The 19,480-nt window shown below is 46.8% G+C and overlaps 1 protein-coding gene across 1 annotated transcript in view; it reads left to right on the top strand.

Annotated features, from left to right (window-relative positions):
- Positions 1-19,480, top strand: part of tmtc1 (transmembrane O-mannosyltransferase targeting cadherins 1) — a 104,443-nt gene that overhangs the window by 18,318 nt on the left and 66,645 nt on the right. Inside the window, exon 4 of the mRNA XM_078416970.1 lies at positions 15,625-15,706. Coding sequence (XP_078273096.1) covers positions 15,625-15,706 — 82 coding nt within the window. The remainder of the gene's footprint in view (positions 1-15,624; positions 15,707-19,480) is intronic.

The following is a 19,480-nucleotide window of genomic DNA, read 5'->3' as shown; positions in this document are numbered from 1 at the left end:
GCCCGACCTCCCCCGCCCCGCCCCGAGCGGGCGAGGCGACGGCGACTACACTTCCCGGCGGTGGGGTTGAGGGCGTGCGAGGGGGGACGGGGGAGACGGGAGAGCAGCAGCTGAGCTCTCATCACCCCGCACGCTCATTGGCAGGCTCTCCCGTCAGTCGGGCGGGTGCCGCATCCTCCCCCAGCGGGAGAGGCGACGGCGACTACACTGACTACACCTCCCGGTGGTCAGCGCTGCCCGAACTGCGGATTGTCATACGCGAAGTCCGGGGGGGGGGGGGGGAGGAGCGCATTAGTTAAAGGTCCGGGGGGGGGAGCGCATTAGTTAAAAGGTCCGGGGGGGGGGGGGGGGGAGCGCATTAGTTAAAGGTCAGGGGGGGGGGGAGCGCATTAGTTATAGGTTCGGGGGGGGGGGGGGGGGATTGGCCCTTGGGTATTTTCACATTATCAAATCTGGCCCTCTTTGAAAAATGTTTGGACACCACTGTTTTAAGGCGTTAATGGGCTTTCTTTATGTTTGCCACAATGTGTTGAGTCCAGGACTCATTGGCCTGGAATCCAGTCCAGTCCGGTGGCCCCACACTCTGCTCCCCAGCACTACTCAACACCCTGCCATTTAGTGCAGCAGCTCAGTGTAAAGAGACACAACGGGCCGAGACAGACAATGGGTTAAAGTGGACAATAGGCTAAGGCTGATCAGCCCAAGATGCAAGATGATTCTTAAGCTGGGTCAAGGGCTTCACTGAAAACTTGTTGAAACTGGATTATACCAATCTTGGAGATCAGTTGCAAATAAAGTGACCTTAAGTGAGCCCATGGCTGGGCACCTCCGAGCAGCCACTCCACAGACTCCAGGGGAGGGGAATGTAGATTAGGGTTGGTATTCAAAGTAATGATTGTGTTGCTTCTGTGAACATCTGCCATAGGACAGGAGAGCATCTGTCCCAGGACACATATATCCCAAATTGCGCAAATTTGTAATATTGAGTTTAGTTTAGAGATACAGCATGGAAACGGGTCCTTCGGCCCATCGAGTCCACGCCATCCATCGACCATTCATTCCAGTTCCCATGTTTTCCCATTTTCTCATCTACTCCCGAGACCAGCGTTTCTCAACCGGGCTTCCCAGGAACCAGGGTTCAGCGAGAGGTCGCCAGGGGTGCCAAGAGAAATAGTGATAAATAGGCTAATCATATGTAAATGCATTTTTGAGTCATTTTTTGTGTTTATTTTATGTTTATTTTTGTTAGTTTATGAAAAGTTTTGGTTTGTGTATGTGTTTGTTAGTTTATGAAAAGTTTATGTGTGTTGTTTGCCTTATGAACTTTAAGTTTATGAAAGAGAAAGAAAAGAGATTAATAAAGACATATAATAATTTTTATGTAGGGGTTCCCTGAGACATGAAAATTCTTTCAAGGGTTCCGCAAGGGTAAAAAGGTTGAGAAAAGCTGCCCTAGACACGATAGAGGCCAATCAACCAACAAACCCAATGTGTAGGAAGGAACTGCAGATGCTGGTTTACACCGAAGAAAGACACAAAGTGCTGGAGTAACTCAGCGAGACAGGCAGCATCTCTGGATGGAAGGAATGGGTGTCGTTTCAGGTCGACACCTTTCTTCAGACTGAGAGTCAGGGGAGAGGGAGACACAGAGATAAGGACGGGTAAGGTGTGTAAACGAGACATCAAAAGAGATGGAGAACAAGGAAAATGTAGAATAGATCATAATTAGCTTGGAGAAGGTGACAACGAGGCATACAGAGATAAAATTTAATCGGGGGGACTGTCTCCCTGTCTCCCTGTCCCCGACTCTCAGTATGAAGAAGGGTCCCGACCCAAAACGTCACCACCCATTCCAGCATATTGTGTCAACCTACAAACCCATACATCTTTGGGATGTGGGAGGAAACCTAAGTGGTCACAGAGAGAACATGCATACTCCGCGCAGACAGCACGCAAGGTCTGGATTGTACCTGGGTCTCTGGTGCTGTGACTAGCATGCAGAATTCACCAGTTCATTCGGCCCATCAAGGCCTCTTGGCCATTCAGTCATGGCTGATCGATCTTTCCCTCTCAATCCCACTCTCCTGCCTTCTCAACCATGACCTTTGATATCGTTACTTATCAAGAACCCGTCAATCTCTGCTTTACAAATACCCATTGACTTGCCTTCCACAGCCATTTATGGTAATGAATTCCATAGATTCACCAACCTCTGACTAAAGAAATTCCTCCTCATCTCCTTTCTAAAGGTACGCCCTTTTATTCTGAATTGCCCTGGAACACCAGTCTATAATTTGTGCTTTGGTTCCTGGGTCAGTCTTCAACCAACAGCCTTGGATTTGGGGGCCTTTCATGAGATTTTGCTCTCAAGCCTCTGATGGTCAAATTGTTAATTATAGCTCCAGCCTCTGGCAGCTGGGACAGCCATCCTGTGTTTAGTTGAGTTTTGTTTTGTTTAGTTTAGAGAGACAGCATGGAAACAGGCCCTTCGGCCTACTGAGTCCGTGCCGACCAGTGATCCCCGTACATTGGCACTATCCTGCACACCAGGTCACCGAAGCAAATTAACCTACAAACCTGTATGTCTTTGGAGTGTGGTAGGATCTTCTCCGAAGATCTCGGGGAAAACCCACGCAGGTCATGTGGAGAATGTACAAACTCCGTACAGACAGCACCCGTAGTTAGGATTGAACCTGGATCTCTTGAAACATATAAGATAATTAGGGGATTGGACACATTAGAGGCAGATAACATGTTCCCAATGTTGGGGGAGTCCAGAACAAGGGGCCACAGTTTAAGAATAAGGGGTAGGCCATTTAGAACGGAGATGAGGAAGAACTTTTTCAGTCAGAGGGTGGTGAAGGTGTGGAATTCTCTGCCTCAGAAGGCAGTGGAGGCCAGTTCGTTGGATGCTTTCAAGAGAGCTGGATAGAGCTCTTAAGGATAGCGGAGTGAGGGGGTATGGGGAGAAGGCAGGAACGGGGTACTGATTGAGAGTGATCAGCCATGATCGCATTGAATGGCGGTGCTGGCTCGAAGGGCTGAATGGCCTACTCCTGCACCTATTGTCTGGCGCTGAAAGGCAGCAACTCTACCGCTGTGCCACCATGCCCTGTGGCTCAACTCTGAGATGTGGCTGATCCTCTGAGGCAGTGTGTAGCAGAGATGTGAGATCAGACGCCTTTGTTCAATTTGATCTCCATTGGTTTGGCAGCACAGTAACAATTTTGTCAGTGAAGCGAAAACGCTATGGAATCCTGCCCAGAAACACTGATTCTGTGAGGAGGTGCCAGCATTTTTATTTTCTGTCAACAAAAGAAAAACAAGACCTTGATCTTTTAAAACAAAAGCAGAGCAACGTGTTCGGTGTTGTGTGGAAGTAGGATAACATAGTACGGCACAGAAGTGCAATGGTAGAAGCGCCAAAGACCCGGGTTCTGCACGGAGTTTGTACGTTCTCCTCGTGACCGCGTAGGTTTTCTCCAGGTTCTCTGGTTTCCTCTCACACCCCAAAAACGCACAGGTTTGTAGGTTAATTTCACTTCGGTAAAATTGTAAATTGTCCCTCGCGTGTAGGATAGTGATCATGCACGAGGTGATTGCTGGTTGAATTGCTCAACCAGGTGATTGCTCATTGGCGGTTGAATATCCTGCATTGGAGCAAGGGTGTGGACTTCAGATATACTTTATTGGTCAATGAGCATGCTGGCACATAAAAGAAGCTATAATCTATATTTCCTGCTTTGATCTGTCATTTTCACACTTTACCCTTCCGTATCTCCAGACTTCCCCGTCCCCTGCCTCTCATTCTGAAGAAGGGTCTCGACCCGAAACATCACCCTTTCCTTCTCGCCAGAGATGCTGCCTGTCCCGCTGAGTTACTCCAGCATTTTATGTCTGTCCTATATAAATGAAAGCTCTCCAATTCATCCCTTCTATATACTTCCATTCTCTGCAGATCTAAAGGTTGTGTGGTCTTGCAAACAAGAGGGAACCCATGTTGAGTGGAGGGAGCTGTTGCAGGGCTTTGTCACCAAGCCTTTGATTTCCTGTCTTGTCCAAGGAATTTACTGAATAGTTCCCCCAAAGGATTGGCTCAAAGAAGCACAATCTTTCAAAACTAAATTGTATTCATCCATTTTTTTAAAAAGTTGATTTAATTTCACATTGTGCTATAATTTCATCAGTGCATTGTTTAGTTCTCAACATGTTGACTGTCCCTGGAGACTCATCCCATGTTTTCATCTGGGGTCGCCAATGTTGGATTAATTCTTCAGCCTTTACATTTAAACAGGAATCTTTCAATGCGTCATTGAGGGAGGGGTTGATCCATGGAACAGGCTCCCTGGCAAAACATTAAAAAAGCAAACTCAATATCTTGTACTTCATGACGGTGCCAAAACAATATCAGGAAAAGGGAGTGCACCACAGCAGGTTGTTCTATTGGGGGGGCTCCCAATCTGGGCTGGAAACCGATGAACACTTGGCAATTTTCAAAGTTCTCTCTTTGAGCAGTGATTCAATTCAGCAGAGAATATATTGAAAAGCTGGAGTAACTCAGTGGATCAGGCAGCATCTCTGGAGAAAAGGAATAGGTGACGTTTTGGGTCTCGACCCGAAAGGCCACCTATTCCTTTTCTCCAGAGGTGCTGCATGACCCGCTGAGTTACTCCAGCATTTTGTGTCTATCATTGGTTTAAACCAGCATCTGGAGTTCCTTCCCACACGGAAAATATGTTTAGTTTGGTGGCAGCCGTTTGCATTGGACAGGCACCGATCATCTTCGTGGAATTAAACAATTTGCCTCCCTGGTTTTATAAAAGGGCGGCACAGTGGCTCTGCGGTCGGGTTGCTGCCTTACAGCGCCAGATACCTGGTTTACTCCTGACTACGGGTGCTGTCTGTACAGAGTTTGTACGTTCACCCCGTGACCATGTGGGTTTTCTCTGGGTGCTCCACATTCCAAAGACTTGCCGGTTTGCAGGTTAATGGTTTCTGTAAATTGTCCCAAGTGCGTAGAATAGAACTGGTGTACGAGTGATAGTTGGTTGGCGCGGACTTGGTGGGCCGAAGGGCCTGTTTTCCACGCTGTGCCTCTCAATTAAAGCAGCAAAGCCCTGAATTTACTTTGAACTCCCATTTACTGGGAGATCGACCAATCTTTAATTTAACATATGAAAAAAAAAATGCATAAGTTGGCAACGATATGGGCACTGAATTGTAAGAGAGATTATTTTGCATTAGAAATAAGTAAGGCTCTGATAGAGTAAAGATGTGTTGATCGTCTGAAGAAGGATCTTGACCCGAAACGTCACCCATTCCTTCTCTCCAGAGATGCTGCCTGTCCTGCTGTTACTCCAGCATTTTGTGCCTATCTTCGATTTAAACCAGCACCTGCAGTTCCTTCCTACACATGTTGATCGTCACATTGGTCTTAAAATTATTTCTCGGTTTTTAGTTTATAATCCCGATGTAGATGGTCTTAGGAATTGCACGTCGGTGGGAATATGTAATAGCAGGATGTTGGAAGCAAACCTGTCCTGGGGACAGTGTTGGGAATGAAATCCGAGTAAACTTGCTGAGGATGTGAATCGTTCCAAGGGTGTCCAGTGCTTGGTCTGGAGGAACCAAGGCTTCAGCTTCTAAAGGGTTTTTGCAGCTGGCCGTATCGCAGGGCTCATTAACTTCCACAGATGCTTCCAGGAGGGGGGGGGGCGGGAGGGGGCGGGAGGGAGCGGGACTGAGAGTTGAAAGTATCCACATTGGGGTCGGATGCTGCATTTCAGCAGAACATGTGCCTCGATAGCGTTACACAACCCTGAGAAGGGGCCATGTGTAACTCTGCCGCCCTGCTGTGTTATACTTTGATGAGTGCTCCTGCCATGCAACCTTCTCAGAATTTATTGAACTCGGCTTCAATTAGACCTCGTGTTTCTAAACTGGAATAAACTCGATTCTGATGCAAGATGCCGTTGGTGCTGAACTTTATATCAGTCAGAAGATGGCTCCGTGGCAATGGATGGAGAAGAGACACTTGCGTTAAGGAAGAGTAGAGAGAAGCAAATAAAGGTGATTTTACGTGTGAACGAAGGATTTAGGAATGACTCATTCCATGCAAAATATTTATGTCAGGAATATATTTGTGTACCAACCTTTGGTGCACCACCAAGACCTCTGGGTATGAGGTTCTATAGGTTTAACAAGGTGATTATTCAGCAGCAATGTAACTCAAAAATGCGAAGGGAAATGACATATGATGGTGAGAAGCAATTTGTAAATGCCTTCTACGTGAATGGTTACTATCTCAAATCTGCCTGGCGAGGAGGTGAAAACTCACAAAACAATCAATAAATAAGCTCAGAAGATAGACACAAAAAGCTGGAGTAACTCAGTGGGACAGGCAGCATCTCTGGAGCAAAGGAATGGGTGACGTTTTGGGTTGAGACCCTTCTTCAGACTCTGGCTCAGTCAGTCAGTTCAGTTTATTGTCACGTGTACTGAGGTACAGTGAAAAGCTTTTTGCTGCGTGCTAACCAGTCAGCAGAAAGACAATACTTGAAAGACAATAGACAATAGACAATAGGTGCAGGAGTAGGCCATTCAGCCCTTTGAGCCAGCACCGCCATTCAATGCGATCATGGCTGATCACTCTCAATCAGTACCCCGTTCCTGCCTTCTCCCCATACCCCCTCACTCCGCTATCCTTAAGAGCTCTATCCAGCTCTCTCTTGAAAGCATCCAACGAACTGGCCTCCACTGCCTTCTGAGGCAGAGAATTCCACACCTTCACCACCCTCTGACAATCGATCCATTTACAGTGTGTAAATACATGATAAGGGAGTAACATTTCGTGCAAGGTAAAGCCAGCAAAGTCCAGTCAAGGATAGTCTGAGGGTCTTCAAAGAGGTAGATAGTAGTTAGGAAACTGGAGAGAGAGACCTCACAAGTCTGATTTCCATTTTCCTCAACCGTGAGTGTTTCTGGCTGTGTCGCTATTCTGGGAATGTGGGCCAGATATCTCAGCCAAGAACAAATTCTTAGGAAGTGTCCAATTGTCAAGTACAGGGTTGGGTGAATGTCTTCCCCAATGGTTATTTGAATAGGTTGCAGGGCCCCCGCAGTTAGAAACATAGAAACATAGAAAATAGGTGTAGGAGTGGGCCATTCGGCCCTTCGAGCCAGCACCGCCATCCAATATGATCATGGCTGATCATCCAAAATCAGTAAACGTTCGAGTGAGTGGCACCACAAGTCATATTAGCTCCTTCCACCTCCACCCTCAGTGGCTCAGGAGTCCGTGCCAGTTGCATCCATTGGTGTTTCTGAGTCGAAACTCAAAAGGAAAGTTGGAACTTTACCAGCTGATCTTTCCAAGTTTTATTATTCTGACTCGGGGGGGGGGGGGGGGGGGGGGGGAAAGCTGGAGGCAAAGCAACAAGGAAATCCGTTTCTAAACTTCCTGCCAAATATATTATCGGAATTGTATAGCAGCAATGACATGGAGTCAACAGTAAAACCTCTCAGTTTGGCCACTGGGACCAGAACTGTTTGGAATGGGGAGGTGAGGGATTTGATAGGAATATGGATCCAGGGAAGGGGAGGGGGAGGGAGGGGGAGGGAGAGGGAGGGGGAGGGGGGGGGGGGGAGGGAGGAGGGGAGGGAGGAGGGAGGAGGGGAGGGAGGAGGGGGAGGGAGGAGGGGGGGAGGGAGGAGGGGAGGGGGAGGGGGGGGGAGGGAGGGAGGGAGGGGGAGGGAGGGGGGGAGGGAGGGAGGGGGAGGGAGGGAGAGGGAGGGAGGAGGAGGAGGAGGAGGATTATTATTATTATTATTATTATTATTATTATTATTATTATTATTGATGGTGATTGATGATGGTGGTGGTGGTGGTGAGACAGAAGGCTGGGAGGTGTAAGGTGGTACAGACAAGAAGGTGCAACTTTAGGCAGATGGAGCCAGGTGGGGGAGAGGGAAAGGAAGGATGGAGGCAGTAGATGGCAGGTAGAGCAACATAAGGGAGGAACGATCGTGCAGATAGAAGCAGGTAAGGAGGTGATGAGTATTTGTAAAGAGTTGGAGGGGTGTGAGTTGGAGAGATGGAAAAGATAAATAAAGGGAGAGAGAACCTGAGTGGACTGGTGGGAGCCAGATATGCAGACCAAGGTGATCCTGGTGGCAAGAGTTGCTTTTGGTGGAATAAATGCTGGGTCATCACAGTTGCTCTGTCGGGAGGAGTGTATTTTGAAGAAAGTGACTGAGGATGGCCGGAGAGAGAAACAACGGCTTGGAAACCTGAAACGAAAGGGGATGGTGAAAATATTCAGCAGATCAGCTGACTAGTATTAACCTCACTCAAAACGGGGGGCAACTGGACTGACGACTAGGGTACGAGAGGGGCATTGGGCCAAGAATCTCATTGCCAAATCTTACCCTCCAACCCTTGGTACAGGCCAACATAGTGTGTGTGCTCTGTGATGTTCCCTCTGTGGTGCGGCAACCTCGTGTCACGAAGGGAGCTTGGAGGCGGCTGCCACATAGGTTCATAAGTCATAGGAGTGGAATTAGGCCATTCAATCCATCGAGTCTACTCCGCCATTCAATCATGGCTGATCTATCTTTCCCTCTCAACTCCATTCTCCTGCCTTCTCCCCATAACCTTTGACACCCGTACTAATCAAGAATCTGTCAATCCCCGTTTTAAAAATACCCAATGACTTGGCCTCCACAGGCAATGAATTCCACAGATTCACCACCCTCTGGCTGAAGAAATTCCTCCTCATCTCCTTTCTAAAGGTTTGTCTTTTTATCCTGAGGCTGTTTCTTCCTGTCCTAGTCTCTCCCAGAAATATCTCCTCCACATCCACTCACTATTCAGTAAGTTTCAATGAGGTCCCCCCCTCCCCCCCACTCTCATGCTGCTCAACTCCAGCGAGTACAGGCCCAGCACCGTCAAACATTCATCATACGTTAACTGAATCATTTATGGGACCATTCTCGTAAGCCTCCTCTGAACCCTCTCCAACTCCAGCACATCCATCCAGAGATATGGGGCCCAAAACTGCTCACAATAACTGTCCGTCTAGTCCTTGGTCGTTGCCATTGGCCAGTTCTGTTCAGGGGGAGGTGGGTAAAAGAGCAGCAATGGAGATGTGCTGTGCAAATGTTTTTAACACAAGAGCTAGCAAAGAAGCGCAGGGGCCCATTTAACAGAAATCACACAATCTAATCATCATGTGAAGACACAAGAGAACGGATGATACAAATGGGACAGAACAATCTAACTATAAAGAACACATTTTCCCTCTCATAACCTCATTTTTAGCTCAATTGCATTCTATTATCTGACTGCGTTTCAATTCAGTGCAGTGTTACGTGTTATCTTGCAGTGCGAATAAATGGTTGAGTGGGATGCTGCAGGCGAGAGCATTCAGGAGCTTTAATGACTGAATCTTTAAGATAACTTTTGAAAAGGTCTAATTAATTGAGTGCTCTGCCCCTGGGTGGCAAGTGCGGCTGAAATGTCACCCTTGGTTGGCCGACTCTTGGTATCTGAATGATGCTGACTCCCAGCAGGGCGGATGGCCACAATGGTCCCAACATTTAGTTGGAGACGGTAGCACAGCTTGGCTCCAAACGCGTACCTTTTGTTTTCAAATCCCTCTTTCAAGCTGCTCTCATCCCCTCTCTAATCTCCCCTCACATTTCTCTCGGCTACTGGGCTCTCACCAATGCTGGCCTCTTGACCGCTCCCAGTAATAATCCCGGATGAAAAGACCCAAGGCTCTGGAATTCGCTCTCCTAAAGCCCGCTCCTTCCTTGAAGAGTAAGAAAATAACGGCAGATGCTGGTACAAATCGAAGGTATTTATTCACAAGGTGCTGGAGTAACTCAGCAGGTCAGGCAGCATCTCAGGAGAGAAGGAATGGGTGACGTTTCAGGTCGAGACCCTTCTTCAGACTGATGGCGAGACCCTTCTTCAGACTTCTTGAAGATATTCCTTGAAGATATTCCTTGAAGACCTTCCTTGAAGATATTCTTTTAAAACCTGCCTCCCCGATCACATGTGTGGGAAGGAACTGCAGATGCTGGTTTAAACTGTAGATAGACACAAAAAGCTCGAGTAACTCAGCGGGCCAGGCAATATCTCTGGAGAGAAGGAATGGGTGACGTTTCGGTTTTTGTGTCTCTCTCCGATCATATGTTTGCACTGGAGGGCAAAGCTATAAGGTGATAGAAGGAAAGTTTAATGGAAGATAGACACAAAATACCAGAGTAACTCAGCAGGGCAGGCGGCATCTCTGGATGGAAGGAATGGGTGACGTTTAGGGCCGAGACCCTTCTTCAGAAAGTTTAATGAAGATGTGTGGGGCAAGGTTTTTTTTACAGTATGTGGTGGGGGGGTGGGGAAAGCACTGCCAGCGGTGGTGGTGGAGGCATATACGATGGTGGAGGTTTAGGGACTTCTCGACAGGCACATGGAAGTGCAAGGAATATGGGGATATAGATCACGTACAGGCAGATGAGATCAGTTTAATTTGACATCATATTCAGAACAAACATTGTGCGATTCGGTGTCAGCTTTTGCTAATGATCTCTCAAAGCTTCAGTTATGTTGCCGTGCCGAAGGTGCGATATAAATAGAAATGATTGTTGACCGTGTTCAGATGCAATATTCACAGTGTGCAACAGCAATAAAGGTGGCGGTGACCAGAAGGGTTAGTATCATAATTGCATTTGTAGGAGGCCATTCACCCCCTTGTCCAAGCCTGTCCTTTGCAGAGCACAGCAGTCAGACCCACTCCCTGCATTTTAGAAACATAGAAAATAGGTGCAGGAGGAGGCCATTTGGCCCTTTGAGCCAGCACCGCCATTCATTGTGATCATGGCTAATCATCCACAATTAGTAACCCGTGCCTGCCTTCTCCCCATATTCCTTGATTCGGCTAGCCCCTAGAGCTCTATCTAACTCTCTTTTAAATTCATCCAGTGAATTGGCCTCTACAGCCTTCTGTGGCAGAGAATTCCACAGATTCACAACCCTCTGGGTGAATTTTCCCTGCAAGGTTCTGTTGTATTGTCAGGGTGGTGGTAAAGGCAACGTGATTGTGGTGTGAATTTAGAAGGATGAGGGGGGATCTTATTGAAGCATATAAGATAATTAGGGGATTGGACACAGTAGAGGCAGGAAACATGTTCCCAATGTTGGGGGAGTCCAGAACAAGGGGCCACAGTTTAAGAATAAGGGGTAGGCCATTTAGAATGGAGATGAGGAAGAACTTTTTCAGTCAGAGAGTGGTGAAGGTGTGGAATTCTCTGCCTCAGAAGGCAGTGGAGGCCAGTTCGTTGGATGCTTTCAAGAGAGAGCTGGATAGAGCTCTTAAGGATAGCGGAGTGAGGGGGTATGGGGAGAAGGCAGGAACGGGGTACTGATTGAGAGTGATCAGCCATGATCGCATTGAATGGCGGTGCTGGCTCGAAGGGCTGAATGGCCTACTCCTGCACCTATTGTCTATTGTTTAGTGGTTTTCAGACATGGATATCCAGAGAATGGAGGGATATGGATCACGTGCAGGCAGGTGAGATTAGTTTACCATGACATCATGTTTAGCTCAGGCATTGTGGGCCAGGGCACCTACTGTTCTATGTTCCATGCAGCCTTTGTCAGACCTGGCTACTGTTCTCGCTGCACCTACATGCAATATGTTCTGAAGCATCTCCATCTGATGTTCTCATCGATGCGATTTCCCTGGCTCATCCTCTGATCTCGACTACAAAGTGCTGGAGTAACACAGGGGGTCAGGCAGCATCTCTGGAGGACAGATAGGCAACGTTTCGGGTCGGGACTATTTCACTGAGTTACTCTGAGTCACTTTGGGTTCTACTCAAGATTCCAGCATCTGCAGTTCTTTGTGTCTCTCTCATCTATACGATGGTTAGGCCTGGCCTCAACCGTTCCAAAGCAAACCTTTCAGATCCTAACATTTGGAGAGGTTTTTTGGTTTGGTGTCTAACCTTCATAATCCTGTGACGTGTCCGTGGGTGTCAGGGGCTCTGGAAGAAGGCAGGAGAATGGGGTTGAGAGGGAAAGATTGATCAGCCATGATTGAATGGCGGAGTAGTCTTGATGTGCCGAATTACTTAATTCTGCTCCTATAACTTATGAACTTATGAAACGGCTTGGATGTCGTGCTATGTCACAGACACTGTTGCGGTTGTGGGTGTCATCCTATTGGACTCGACCAGTGAACTTCTCAGTGCCTGTTTCTTTTGGCACTGATGTGGGAACATTCCTCGAGCAAGCAAAGGATATTTCCCAACAACAACATGCTTTAATCAAACAGGCCTGATTACATTATTTTACTGTTTTCACAAACACTCACGTGATATCTGTTTGCTGGCAGTCCTGAGATCGAGCTGTTAACCCGTTCGTTTTGATGTTGTGCAATAGACTTTTCCTCGTCAACCGAAATCTGAACATGTCCCAACTATGGCAGTGTCAGTTCATCTCCTCAGTAATACAGGGAAAGAAACTAAAGAGTGACAGAGACAGAAAGAACAAAGCACATGCATCCAAAGAACAACTTGCCTGATCTCAGGTTAGCCTGGTGCCTTCTGATGGCAATTAAATACTTGTGGCGAATTTAAAAAAAAGACACAAACTGCTGGAGGAACTGAACGGGACAGGCAGGCAGCATCCGTGGAGAACATGAATAGGTGATGTTTCAGGTCGGGTCCCTTCTTCAGACTCGTAGTCAACTGTGCTCAAGTTGTGTGCACCAAGAAAATTAATCACCAGATCATTTTCTATTTGTTATTAACGCTGCAGGCTGTCTCAGTCGAAAAGTGTTGCTGAGGGAAAAGAATATAATATAATCGGTTATGAAGACACAACTGAGAAATATCCCACAAATGAGCTCCGATCATATCATTAAATTTAAAGGTCTGATGTACATACCTACAATCATTCCAACAAGCAGTAGATTTTTTTCTTCTTTCTCTTAATGATTGTTCTTTCTCTCTCCACTTTTAATAACTGTTCTTTCCCATCAGTCATCTGTGCATTTGATGCCATTCATTACAATACTATGGAGTTATGATCACTATGAGGCGTGTTTATTGTGTATTTTCCGACATACGGACAAAATCAACTGAAGGACGTCTGTAAAAATGGGCCCCGTATGTTGCCTCGGTACGGCTTGTAGTTGAGGAAGTCAGGCCACAACCAACCATTTATCGACACAAAATGCTGGAGTAACTCAGCGGGACAGGCAGCATCTCTGGATAGAAGGATTGGGTGCCAATTTGGGTCGAGACCCTTCTTCAGACTGAAGAAGGGTCTCGATCCAAAATGGCACCCATTCCTTCTCTCCAGAGATGCTGCCTGTCCGATGAGTTACTCCAGCATTTTGTGTCTCTCTTCGGTTTAAACCTGCATTTGCAGTTCCTCCCGACAACCAATCCCATTTGATCTCAGAAACAATTTATGTTGTGGATTGCTTGGTCCTCGGGTGGGAGACTGGCCAAGAATATCAGGTGGTGTCATCTGTAGCTAGAGATGTGGTGAGAGCCACTAGGTCACCTGCCCTGAGAGGGGGTTACTTGAAATTCTACTTCACTGATGACAGGACTCATCTCCATTTGATTGTGGGGGTAAACCACACCACTTGTTGAAATAAAGATCGAGACCAGTACACAGTACTGAGCTGCACTGTCCAAGTTGTGGTCCTTCAGATGAGATATTAAAAATAGATTTCATCTGCCCTCGCCGCTGGATGTATGCAGGCTCGGTTCTAGCTCGGTTCTAGTTCTCGGATCTAGCAAGAGGATTTGAGTTTAGGAGCAGGGAGGTTCTGCCGCAGTTGTACAGGGCCTTGGTGAGACCGCACCTGGAGTATTGTGTGCAGTTTTGGTCTCCTAACCTGAGGAAAGACGTTCTTGCCTTAGAGGGAGTACAGAGAAGGTTCACCAGATTGATCCCTGGGATGGCGGGACTTTCATATGAGGAAAGACTGGATAGACTGGGCTTGTACTCGCTGGAATTTAGAAGACTGAGGGGGGATCTTATAGAAACATATAAAATTCTTAAGGGGTTGGAGAGGCTAGATGCGGGAAGATTGTTCCCGATGTTGGGGGAGTCCAGAACCAGGGGTCACAGCTTAAGGATAAGGGGGAAGTCTTTTAGGACCGAGATGAGAAAACATTTCTTCACACAGAGAGTGGTGAGTCTGTGGAATTCTCTGCCACAGAAGGTAGTTGAGGCCAGTTCATTGGCTATATTTAAGAGGGAGTTAGATGTGGCCCTTTTTGCTAAAGGGATCAGGGGGTATGGAGAGAAGGCAGGTACAGGCTACTGAGCTGGATGATCAGCCATGATCATATTGAATGGCGGTGCAGGCTCGAAGGGCCGAATGGCCTACTCCTGCACCTATTTTCTATGTTTCTATGTTTCTATGAAATCTTCCAGCTGCACGTTGAAGAAGGGAAAGTGGTTCTTCGTAGTTACTTGGACTATGCGTGATGCATGTCGATGTATGTCCATGACTGTTTCAGGTCAGCTTATTGTTTTACAAGGTCCTTGGAGTCCTTTACTCTTTCCAAGTGCAGACTTTGTAGAGACTCATTGTTCGCAGTTACTGCTAGAAAAAAGATTTGTGAGATTTCAGGGACCTTTAATCCCTTATCCACTATCCATTTAAAAAAAAGATCTTGGCAATATCTTCCTTCATGGAGAGGTGCCACAGCCTGCCCTGATCTCGCACTGGTCTGCATGCACCAGAGTGTTAGTGATGACGATCAAGAACCAGGCCTGGCTGACATTCCCCTCTAGTTTAGTTTAGTTTAGTTTACTTTAGAGATGCAGCGTGGAAACAAGCCCTTCGGCCTACCGAGTCCACGCCGACCAGTGATCTCCGCATACTAACACTATGCTACGCACTATGCTACACACAATTTTACCAAAGCCAATTAACCTACAACCCTGTACATCTTTGGAGTGTGGGAGGAAACGGGAGCACCCGGAGAAAACCCACACGGTCGCAGGGAGAACGTACAAACTCCGTACAGGTAGCACCCCGTACTCAGGATCGAACCTGGGTCTCTGGCGCTGTAAAGCAGCAACTCTACCGCTGCACCACCGTGCCCAGGATTAGTCAGCGGAGGCTCCAAACAACAGCACAGTGAGATTAGCCCAATGAGTGCTGCACATGAGTGAACTCTTATCTGTGTGGATCGGTTGCATGGAGATCTGTTTGGGTTAATCGGTCTGGTAGAGTCCTGGCTGCAGGCTTAATACCCGATTCATGATGCCAAAGACCAAAATGTTCTGTTTTGACAGGCCTTCCTCCACAGACTGTAGTAATAAGGTACTGCAGATGCTGATTTATATCAAACATGGACACAAAATGCTGGAGTAACTCAGCGGGTCACGCTGCATCTCAGGAGAACACGGATGGGTGACGCTTCAGGTCGGAACTCTTCTTCCGAATGATGAAGGACCCCGACCCAAAATGTCACCTATCCACGTTCTTTTGAGATGATGCCTGATGTCTGTGACTCCAGCATTTTGTAGTCGATCTTCCCCCTCGGACATTCTGTTTATTATAAATCAATCTTGTTTTTCCATTTCAGAAGCCTGGCAGCTGAAAGGACCAGAGGAATCCTCAAAGTCTCTGCGCCCTACCTAAAGAGAGCTGTGCTGGTAACTCTGTATGTAAGTGCCGGCTATTGTTATTTTATTTGTTATCTTAATTCAAACCTAAGCATTCATCAATTTAAATAGCAAGGGAAAGGAGATTGAGCAACTTTCTTGAGCGAAATTTGGTTCTGATTTTCAGGGAGCGATGTTTTCAATTTGTAACTGGTTAATCCTCTGGTAACCCTCTCCTAATCTACTAACCCTCTAATCTGGTAACCCTAATCTGGTTACCCTAATCTGGTAACCCTCTCCTAATCTACATGTTTAATTTCCTAAATTCTGCTAAACCTGGTCTTACCACCTGTTCTGTCCTTCTGGTGAATCTGCATTGAACTTTTTTACATTGCTGAGGAACCTGAGCAGGCGAGTTAAACCATAGATCTCGTTTCCTCTTTCAGTTAGATCTCAGCTTTAGATTTTACTTTAAACTTTTGTGATACAATGCGGAAATAGGTCCTTCGTCCCACCGAGTCCTCACCCACCAGCGATCACCCATTACACTAACGCTAGGGACAAATTATTTTACAACTTACCGAAGCCAATTAACCTACAAACCTGAGGTAGACACAAAATGCTGGAGTAACTCAGCGAGTTAGGCAGAGTCTCAGGAGAGAAGGAATGGGTGACGTTTCGGGTCGAGACCCTTCTTCAGACCCGAATCGTCACCCATTCCTTCTCTCCTGAGATGCTGCCTGACCCATTGAGTTACTCCAGCATTTTGTGCCTGCCTTCGATTTAAACCAGCATCTGCAGTTTTTTTTCCTAGACAACCTACAAATCTGCGCGTCATCGGAGGGCGGGAGGAAACCCATGCTGGCACAGGGAGAATGTACACATGACACCCGTAGTCAGGGTCGAACCAGGGCCTCTGACGCTGTAAGGCAGCAACTCTACAACTGCGCCACTGTGCGGCCAGTATATCCTAATCCACTTTTCCTGACTTTGCTTCATGTCTACTGTTCACAAAGAAATTCATCTTGTTGTAGAACTGATGAACTCAGTCGCTTATTTCTCTTAGAAACATAGAAAATAGGTGCAGGAGGAGGCCATTCGGCCCTTCGAGCCAGCACCGCCATTCATTGTGATCATGGCTGATCATCCACAATCAGTAACTTGTGCCCAACTTCTCCCCATATCCCTTGATTCCACTAGCCCCCAGAGCTCCATCTAACTCTCTCTTAAATTCATCCAGTGATTTGGCCTCCACTGCCCTCTGTGGCAGAGAATTCATTAGAAATAACTCATTTTCGTTCCTTTGTTCTTCTCCTGATAAAGTTGTGAAAATCCTGAGGCAGTTTCTTGTGATGACTTCGGCTGTTGTTAAAAAAATGAATTCAGACCGTTTCTACCTTCATCGCCACCAATAAGTAAAGAGCCAAGCAAATACTTTCTCCGATGGTTGTAGCTCTCCCAGCTCCGATGATTTCACTGCCTTTCACCCTCAGGGTGTAGATAAAACTTGCTCCATTGACTTGGATTCAATGGTGCAATTCCTGCATTGCTGTCTACCACTTAGATTCACACAGCACAGATACAGGCCCTTCAGTCTACCAAAAGCCTTTTTTACCACCCTGTCTACTTTCAAGAAAGGAGGGAGAGAGAAAACGGGTAATTACAGACCAGTTAGTCTGACATCAGTGGTGGGGAAGATGCTGGAGTCAATTAAAAAAGACGAAATTGCGGAGCATTTGGATCGCAGTAACAGGATCGTTCCGAGTCAGCATGGATTTACGAAGGGGAAATCGTGCTTGACTAATCTACTGGAATTTTTTGAGGATGTAACTAGGAAAATTGACAGGGGAGAGCCGGTGGATGTGGTGTACCTCGACTTTCAGAAAGCCTTCGACAAGGTCCCACATAGGAGATTGGTGGGCAAAATTAGAGCACATGGTATTGGAGGTAGGGTACTGACATGGATAGAAAGTTGGTTGACAGACAGAAAGCAAAGAGTGGGGATAAATGGGTCCCTTTCAGAATGGCAGGCAGTGACTAGTGGGGTACCGCAAGGCTCGGTGTTGGGACCGCAGCTATTTACAATATACATCAATGACTTGGATGAAGGGATTAAAAGTACCATTAGCAAATTTGTCGATGATACAAAGCTAGGTGGCAGTGTGAACTGTGAGGAAGATGCTCTGAGGTTGCAGGGTGACTTGGACAGGTTGTGTGAGTGGGCGGATGCATGGCAGATGCAGTTTAATGTGGATAAGTGTGAGGTTATCCACTTTGGTGGTAAGAATAGGAAGGCAGATTATTATTTGAATGGTGTCAAGTTAGGAAAAGGGGACGTACAACGTGATCTGGGTGTCTTAGTGCATCAGTCACTGAAAGGAAGCATGCAGGCACAGCAGGCAGTGAAGAAAGCCAATGGAAAGTTGGCATTCATAACAAAAGGAGTTGAGTATAGGAGCAAAGAGGTCCTTCTGCAGTTGTACAGGGCCCTAGTGAGACCGCACCTAGAGTACTGTGTGCAGTTTTGGTCTCCAAATTTGAGGAAGGATATTCTTGTTATTGAGGGCGTGCAGCGTAGGTTTACTAGGTTAATTCCCGGAATGGCGGGACTGTCCTATGTTGAAAGACTGGAGCGACTAGGTTTGTATACACTGGAATTTAGAAGGATGAGAGGGGATCTTATTGAAATGTATAAGATTATTAAGGGGTTGAACATGTTAGAGGCAGGAAACATGTTCCCAATGTTGGGGGAGTCCAGAACCAGGGGCCACAGTTTAAGAATAAGGGGTAGGCCATTTAGAACAGAGATGAGGAAAAACCTTTTTAGTCAGAGAGTTGTGAATCTGTGGAATTCTCTGCCTCAGAGGGCAGTGGAGGCCAATTCTCTGAATACATTCAAGAGAGAGCTATATAGAGCTCTTAAGGATAGCGGAGTCAGGGGGTATGGGGAGAAAGCAGGAACGGGGTACTGATTGAGAATGATCAGCCATGATCACATTGAATGGCGGTGCTGGCTCGAAGGGCCGAATGGCCTACTCCTGCACCTATTGTCTATTGTCTATTCACGGAACTATGTACCTGTACTCCTAGATCCCTCTGGTCTACAACACTCCCCAGGGCCCTACCAATTTAACCACAGTTTGTGGAGCCCACTCTGTTCTACACTCCATGATAGGGACTTCCAGAAGAAATTGGCTGTAATACAATGGAGACATTTTTTCCTTTCTTGATAGGAAATGCTGAGTTCAGTTCTGATTATCTCAGCTGCTGGGGAGGTGGGACTTGCTAACTCGATACAGGCCAAAGATTAATCTGTGACTGCACTTTCCCCTGATGTAATGAAATGCTCAGTGGCCCATGAATGATTGAACAGACATCACATGGATCTGTAAGTCATTTTCTTCAGCAGGCAAATGGATTCGTCCTTTCTGCTCAGTGGATTTAATTCCATTCCAGTCTGTCGATAAACCTTGAAATTAATTAAGTTTCAGAAAAACTGTGGGACTTGAACTTCCGTCAGAATTCCAAAACATTGGGCTGCCTTTTGAATCTCTCCTCGGAGCGCAACAGATCTGTGAGAAATGTTGGAGTCCATAATGGACGGAAGAAAGAATTGCATTAATGTCTGTCCTTTTCATGGCCTCAAGCATTTTTACTATTCAGCAACTTTATTACTCAGCAGCGAATGGATAGAACAGGTTGAGAGGGACATGAGCCAAATGCAGGCTGATGGGACATGTTGGTCGGTGTGACCAAGTTGGGCCGAAGGGCCTGTTTCCACACCGTATGTCCAAAATAAACTAATACTCTGCGAGCAGCTACCTTTTGTGACGTAAC

The sequence above is a fragment of the Rhinoraja longicauda genome, chromosome 20, assembly GCF_053455715.1.
Source record: "Rhinoraja longicauda isolate Sanriku21f chromosome 20, sRhiLon1.1, whole genome shotgun sequence".
NCBI lineage: Eukaryota > Metazoa > Chordata > Chondrichthyes > Rajiformes > Arhynchobatidae > Rhinoraja > Rhinoraja longicauda.
Note: the sequence above shows the minus strand (reverse complement) of the source record. Positions and strands in the feature narration are given on the sequence as shown.